The sequence below is a fragment of the Natrix helvetica genome (genome assembly GCF_964273705.1).
Source record: "Natrix helvetica genome assembly, chromosome: 1".
NCBI classification, from domain to species: domain Eukaryota; kingdom Metazoa; phylum Chordata; class Lepidosauria; order Squamata; family Natricidae; genus Natrix; species Natrix helvetica.
The window spans coordinates 64,673,818-64,681,739 of NC_138548.1; the positions used below are offsets into that span (position 1 = coordinate 64,673,818).

The 7,922-nt window shown below is 31.4% G+C and overlaps 1 protein-coding gene across 2 annotated transcripts in view; it reads left to right on the forward strand.

Annotated features, from left to right (window-relative positions):
- NOVA1 (NOVA alternative splicing regulator 1) overlaps positions 1–7,422 on the forward strand; it is a 148,345-nt gene extending 140,923 nt beyond the window's left edge. Inside the window, exons 5-6 of one of the 2 annotated variants that reach the window (XR_014173829.1) lie at positions 1,407–1,651; positions 1,857–7,422. Coding sequence is in view for 1 of the 2 variants with exons in the window: in XM_081935829.1 (XP_081791955.1) it covers positions 1,407–1,508 (102 nt within the window). In the remaining variant the exon portion in view is untranslated. Of the gene's footprint in view, positions 1–1,406 lie in introns of both variants that reach the window. The other variant, XM_081935829.1, reaches the window with a different exon arrangement.
- The last annotated feature ends 500 nt before the right edge of the window (positions 7,423–7,922 follow it).

Genomic DNA, 7,922 nt, shown 5'->3' on the forward strand with positions numbered 1-7,922 from the left:
TCAAAAATCATACATTACCCAAGTCTGGCCACATAGTACAAAAATCCAGTGTCATAATATGAGATTACTGCATACTAAAAATACAGATCAAAATAGTTAAGAAAAAAAAGACAATGTTCCAGAAGTATTGGTATGAAAATATAAGTTAATTTCAGTATTTAGAAATAGAAAAGTATCCAGCCATGTGTATTTTTTTAAAATAAATAACTTTATATCATACTATTGAAAAGACAGGTGTCCCCGTTACAATGGGGATATCTAGATGATGTTAAATGTTAATGTCTAGACATTTTAATAAATTTAAATGAATCTGAAACATAGCAATCTATTTTGGGAGAATTCTGGATAAATGACTTATTTGTATTGTTTTATAAATACACACATGTTTATTTTTTATTTAAATTATATAGAATTTGTAATATGAGTATATAATACTTGTTTTCATTTTTCAGTTTTATGGGAGAAACTAGTGATTCATTGTAATTCATTTATCTCTTTTGGATGCTGGTGCTCCAACATGTGCATGTAATACCCTTTTTAAAAATGGCTCCCTTTCCCATTCTGTAAATTAGGAAAATTAATCTTGGATGCACATTTTATAGCTTATAGATATGCTACTGTAATTAAATGGGAAGGTCATGTAGGAAAGTGCCTACAATTTTTTTAGGATTTATATGAGTCAAGAATCACAGTACCTCTCACATAAAATGAATATTGAAATATGGTATATGTTCATATATGCTTAAAGGAATCAAAATATGTATTATTCCTCAACATTTCAATTGAACAGAGTTGCTCTGGGATACAAAATGAGGAAGTATTCTACTTCATTGGAAATTTAGGGTAACAAAAATATGCTCACATTTTCTATCACATATGTTTTCCCTTTGCTGAAAATAATAATTAGGATAAATTATTTGGATATTCCAGTAATAGGTTATAATTGCACATGGTTTGTTAACATGATGCAAAATCTGCAGAGATAACTAACCAGAAGGTAATAAACCATAGAAAGCAAAACAAGTACTGTAAATTAAAATTATACTCAGTGTCAAGAGGGCATTGTGCAATATAATCCCTGTTTGTAGTAAACTATTACTATAAAATAATCTTGCTATTTTTCTATATCATGATACTAATAATCATTGTATTTCTTCTTTAACATGCAATGTTGAAGTGTTACAATTTTAAACCATGTTGATGTTATGAAATGCAACTAAGGTTAATATTTGCCATTTGCTTGAGAAGAAAAAAAAATCAAATGTGTATGATGGTAGCAGGACCTTGTGGCACTTTTAAACAGTGATCATTTGTATGAAACTACATATATTAAAATATTTCATACTATTGTTGCTTGTATTAACTGTTCTCTTTTTTTTCTTTTCTTTTTTTCCTTTTTTGCACAGGAAAAAAGCATTCTAAGTAATCTAATGGTTGCTATTCTAAATGAACAGCCTAATCTTACAAAGATGCACAGATGTCATGAAATCTGCTCAGTATATAACTGAACAGATATATCATATTTATAACCTCCCAAAGAGATTTTGCATAGTCAGCAGTTATAAGGAATAGGCTTTCCTGAGATCCTGTAACATCAGGCGTGTAAATTATATGAGTGACAAAGACTATGCTGCATCTTACATGTCAATGAGTAAGTTTCTCATCCGCTTTAAGAAGAACATGTTTACAGTTCATTATTTAGTTTTTAGTTCTTTTTTAAAGTTTAAATAATATTTATGGTATACGTCCATGCAATTAAGACAGTGAAACCGTGTGACATATTAGAAAACTCAAATGCCCAAGTTTTTCTTTATTATTTTCTGTATTCTCACTTTAAATTGTACGATTTTTGGCAGGCCTAAGTAAGCAGATTCAAATCACTGGGCGAGGTTTTCACTCAAAGACCATTCATTGTTATCCAACAGAATGAATGCTACTTCACATTAATTATACTTCATGTTAGGAACATCTCCTGTTATTGTCAAATAAATATTCAACATGGAATACAACATTACCACTTGTATAAATGAAACAATCCCTGTACAAAGACCTTCAGACTGGAGTCCAGATGTCTTGCATGCCCTTTAATATCAAGAGATCTAAAACTTCAAGGATAGTAATGTAAAGGTAACTAACAACTATAATTATTTTTAAATAAAAAAATGAAGAACTATAGAGTGCAGTGTTCTTTCTCCTAGCAATCCCATAGTTCCTAAAAATTTTCATTGAATGCACATGTTGAAATAAATCCAAAGTAGCCCTATGGCAAAATAGATGGGAAATAAATTTAATAATAATGATAAAAAACAGTTGTTGAATAAGGGGAGAAAAAAGGGAATGTTATTTTGAATCCAGACAGAGATAGCAAGAGGAACATTGTTTAAAATCAGTGTCCCCTTAATTCCCAGTTCTAATACATGCAGAAGAGTTTCCTATCCCACATTAGCAGAAGGTTCTCCGGTTGTTGGTAGAAGGAATGGAGAAGCCAGCTTCAAGAAAATTATGTCTGTAATGTGATGGCAAAGACTTACGTCATTAGTCATCACGTTCTAAATTTACCTTAATGAAAAGGTGCATGTAATCACTGTTGAGTTGGCAAGTGGTATAAAATTCCATGCATGCCAGATTGTTTTATTCTATAAACTGATTTGATTTCCATTTCTATGCAAAAAAGTTTCAATCCTTCAAGTATTTGTTTCTGAATGGCCTGTTTAAAAAGGACTTATCTGAAAGTAAGAAAATCTTAAGAGGTTTTGTTTTTAATGTTTTTAATGTAGTCAAATTATTCTTAATTGCTATCAACTTGCTGGATAAGTAGTGACTTCCCATTGCCTGCTCCCTAAGGCTGTGAGAATGACTAGCCAGCTAGGAATACAGCATGTGGTCTTCCAACTTCTAGCCTGCCACTTTGAACATCTACACCTAACTGGCTTTCTTAAGAATTTTAGCAGAGTTTATAATAATTGTGAACAATGAATAGGAGCAGCATGATGGCCTAGTGGTGAAGATGCTCACCTCCCACTTGGAAGGTTGAGAGTTCAAGCCTAGGTAGCAGCAGATGTTTCTCCTAGAGTACAAAGAAAAAAAATATCTGTTGTGAACTCCATGTTGCATCAGGAAGTGCATCCAACCAGAAAACACTTCAGCTCCATCCAGTCGCCCCAACTCTAACCCAATTTAAGGGATTACAGGATGATGAATATGGAGAGTGTATAGTAAACATAGATATAGAAATTAACCCAGTAAAATCCCTTAACCTAATCGTGTAATATGATATATGTAGGCAAAGTTATTCCTGGAATAAGGCCTGAATTAAATGACAAAATATCACCAAACAAATTTTATGACAGTTTTCCATCTTCTATTATCTACATGTAAACCGAGTATTGTAATCATCAGTGAAGGAGAAGAAAATAGTTTTCCTTCACTATTTTTACTGCACTTTTCCAGCAGCCATGAAAATCATATTTTATCTCCGAAATCAGAAAATAAAACTAGAATTATGTCTGAATGATATATCTGTTGCTTATTAACTGGAAAATGTTTTTTAAATAAGTTGACTTATTTTGATCTCATATATGTTTAAAAAAATGAAACGGTTAATACTTATTCATAAAAACAGATCTAAAAATGCAAAAAAAAAATTGCATTGTGCCATGCTCACTTTAAGGATCTATGCTTCTTTGTTATTCCATTCTAACAGATGGTAGAACATCTGAATTAGAAATTCACTTCTAACAGGCCAACGAATTTGCTAAATTCTCACACAAAATGATATAAACAATATTGTTAACCGATATGTGTAAGTCATTGAATGTACTGTTTTAATATTTCTGAATGATAGAAATTTTAGTAAATGTCAGTGAAATGAAATAATATCAAAGATCATCATTTTTTGGTTTTATATGATAATCTGGTAATATATATCTGCAAATCTATTTCATTGGAAACCTAAGATGGAACAATTAATAAGGCTTGTTAATTTTAAATTGTGCTTTTTTATAATTCATAAGAATAATAAATTGCTTACAATAGCAGCTTTAGACATTGGCATATTTGGCATAAGAAAATGGATTAAAAAAGCACTTGATTCCTCAGGAACAAAACAATCAGTTTTTGGTTTGGTTTGGTTTTTTTTTTAAAGAGTAATTAATATCTTATCATTAAATTAAATAATGCATTCCAATTGAATCAACTCAGACTATGTTAAACTGAGAAGAAACTTTAGTGGCTCTGATTTTCATCCTCTAGAAGTTTGGACACCAGAAGATAGTCCAGATCAAGATGAATCATCCCATAATTCTGCAAGAATTTTCCACGACATCTTTAATATTCTAAGTACAAAATAATCCTAAATATATTTATGATTCAATATGTTTAATCTTGGGATGTACAATTTTATTGACTATTAAACAGTGATTCCAGCAAGGCCTGCTATTTTTAAGGAGCTGAGTGTAAACACACAATTATGTCACCTTTTCAAAAACCCTCATAATCTGATTATTATACATCACTGCCTTAGTCCTACCCAATAAATTGACAGGAAAGTAATTTGATTCAAAATATGATCTTAGTGCCCCTGTAATGGACTGCCAATCCAGAAACTAATATAATAAATAATAGAGAGCTATAATAAAAACCTGAAAACTTTAACATGAATGATAGTTACACCCATAACTTAGTTATGTAACCATCATTCATGTTAAAAGCATATTCTTTATTTTCCTTTTTCTCATTGAAATTTAAGTTCAATATACTTATTTTTACAAATGTTACTTGTATTTCAATCACTCCTATCTGTAAATAATTTTAAGAAATGGTTTTTATGTATATTAGGGTTTCCTTCAATGTAACAAAGGATGATTGTTTTCCAGAAAACAATAAAATTTTCACAAAGTTGAAAGGAAAGATACTTTTTCAATCAAAAATAATTTGTATAATCCATTGCTTTATAATTGTTATTGTAAGTTTTGTTTAGAAGCAGCTACTTTAAAATTGTTACCCACAGATGGAGTAAAGGTAATTTTGATACTTCTGTCAAATGTACAAGGATATGGGAAGAGGTGTTAGAGTTGTCCAATTTCTATGTGAATTAATACATTCAATGAGATATATAGGAATGGAATCTCTTTTCTGCATTCCCCCAGCCATACATTCAGGTCCTATTAAAATAACTAGAAACTTTGCATAATATACATTATTATTTTGAAACTAACTAAGAATTTCCCCTTCAGAATGGGATTTGATCGGTACAGTTGTTGTTTTTTCTATATAAGTACAGTTGAAATGAATAACACAGTACTAAAGCATTGTTGTACTTTTGCACGAGACCCATTCATTTTAAAGGGATTCGCATAGAGCAGCTTCCTAAAGAATTGCCCTTATGTTATTTTTTGTTTGGTTATTCTGTCCTTTCATGTCACACTTTTAAGTATAACCAAAAAAATGGCCTTTTTTGCTTTTTTACTGTATATCTTTAGAAGAAACAAAAGTATTCCATCCCTAACTGAGTTGTTACAATGGCCATTATGTTAATTTTTTAATATCAGTGGGTGTTGTTGGTTAATATGACTACATTTGGCTTTGATTCCTTTCTTATAAATTCACTAAGGTGCTATATTTATGTTTGCGCTATATGGACATTTTGTAACAGCTGTATTAAGAAGCCACATAATAACTTTACAAAAATAAAAATGGGTGGATAAACCCTACTAATTGAAACAAAATCAGAATGACTTCCCATAAAGTAAATTAACTACATCTGACCAAGCACTTGAAAAAAAAATAAGCAGTGGAGAAAAAGAAAGCAGCATACTGAGTAGCATGTTTTAATGCCACTGGTCATCACAATCTCATACTGCTAAAATACTATCCCAACAAATATACTATTAGTTATTCATATAGAAGAGATAGGTTGCAGAAAATACAGTTGGGCTTATATGAATTCACACTATCAAATGTAACCCAATGAGAGGTAGGAATTTCCATTCTGTTCTGTAATTTTGTACTAAATAGGTAATGCTGTAAGGAAGATAAAAATTTCTAATGAACTACAAGAATGTCTTCTGTCCTCAAAACTGGTTCAAATGTCACCTGAATTATTCATGAGATGGTGTTTAAATTCTGTAAGGAGCATATGCAGCTAAGAGTACAGATTTCAGTTTAAAGTATTCAACAGATGTCTACACGTTGGTCTTGCAGATTCTGAATGCCCACTTTGGGATTAGTAAATATATAATTTACTATATGTGGTGTTCTTGTGCCTTCTCCATTTGTTTCTCTTTCAGATATATGTTCTATTTGACCTATTTTAATCATTTTCTCAATGTTTTCTAATTTGAAAAAAATGTAAATCAATCTGAATATTTTTTTTTAAAAAAACCTGTAAAATAGCCATTGTAATGAATAAATGCAATGTTAGTAGCTCACTGTCATAACATTGTACTCTAGGCAGAAGGAAGATGGATGAGTTAATCAGGGAACTCCTGTCTCTAGACAAATTTTGCGGAAATATAAAGAAGATGCATTTGGCCAGGAATTTTGAAGTCTGTTATATGAAAGGGCATTTTTAGTGACCTAATCAGTTTTAAAGGATATTTTGCCAGAGAATGCCTGGCCTCAGTCAGCCTATATGAATCCTGGTTTCTTAAGAATATTGTAGAATTATGTTATTATTCTACTATTATGTTTGGTTGCATATGTCAGCCAGATGTTTGGTATGGATTTGGCATTTTTGTCCTCTTATCAAGTACTTAAAATACCTGGGTTAGACAGGTGTTATGTAATAATATGAAAGTTATTGCTGCATACAGGCAGTCAGATTTTGGTGTAATTATTGTTAATATTATTATATGCACAACTGTGTGAAATCACAACTGCCAGTCTGCTATTGGCCTTCATTTGCATCACATTTTCCCAAAGAAACTAGGATCTCAAAATGTTTCTGCATAGTATACTGTGTGTGTGGATCCAAGCAGTGTGATATTTTCTAATTAACATGAAAATTTTGTCAATGAACAGATTTTCGGTGCTATCCAACTGTGTTTATTTTTTGGTATGGCACGCAATGTGCAATAAATTGGACCACCACAGTAGATGTTATAAGAATGTTATTTTGTAATATTTTATTATATTATAAATTAAAACTTAAAATATTTTATTTTGTTATTTTACATTGACATTTGAATGAGCACAACTGTTCATATTAAGAAAAAAGTTTTTAATGTTAATATCCATCTTATATGAACATGTATCTGCAATGACAATGTATTTTGTCTTTGTTATAATCATTTTAATTAAACATAATTACAACATTTTACTTCTTTTGGAATATCTATAAGATAAATAACATATAGCATTTTATAAGCAAGGACAAATGTTAGAATTTGAATGTTTAAAAAAGTATTGCTTCCTTAGCCATCAACATTTATAATATTGCTAAAACTCTCATTTCTATAATCTTTGACTGGTCAAAACAGTAAATCATAGGAGAGCCATGTTTGAACCAAGATACCTCAAATGAATTCAAATTCTGGAAGCCGTGACTCCTTAGGCTGTAATATTTAGGGAAGTTGTGGCTGCTTCAAAATTCTGCTGTGGTTGGATTGCTACTGCAGCCATAGGATCCTCATTTTCAAAGTTCTGTGACAGTTTTGCAACCATTTTCACAATCTCTCACTTCCTCCCCCATGCAGTAGCAGTCACTTGCCTGCCTCCTGAGAATGGAGAGAGAGAGGAACAGGACAGAAAGAAGCCCCATGCACTCTTTCAATCACATGCTATTCCCACATGTGCCTTACCCAACCTGAGTGTGCACCTTCCCTGATCCATGTGGCACCTTTTGCATAACCTCTATGAACCACCCCCCACTCATGCTTGCTCCCATTTGCTTAAATCAATGCAGCATTTCTTGTGAACATTCA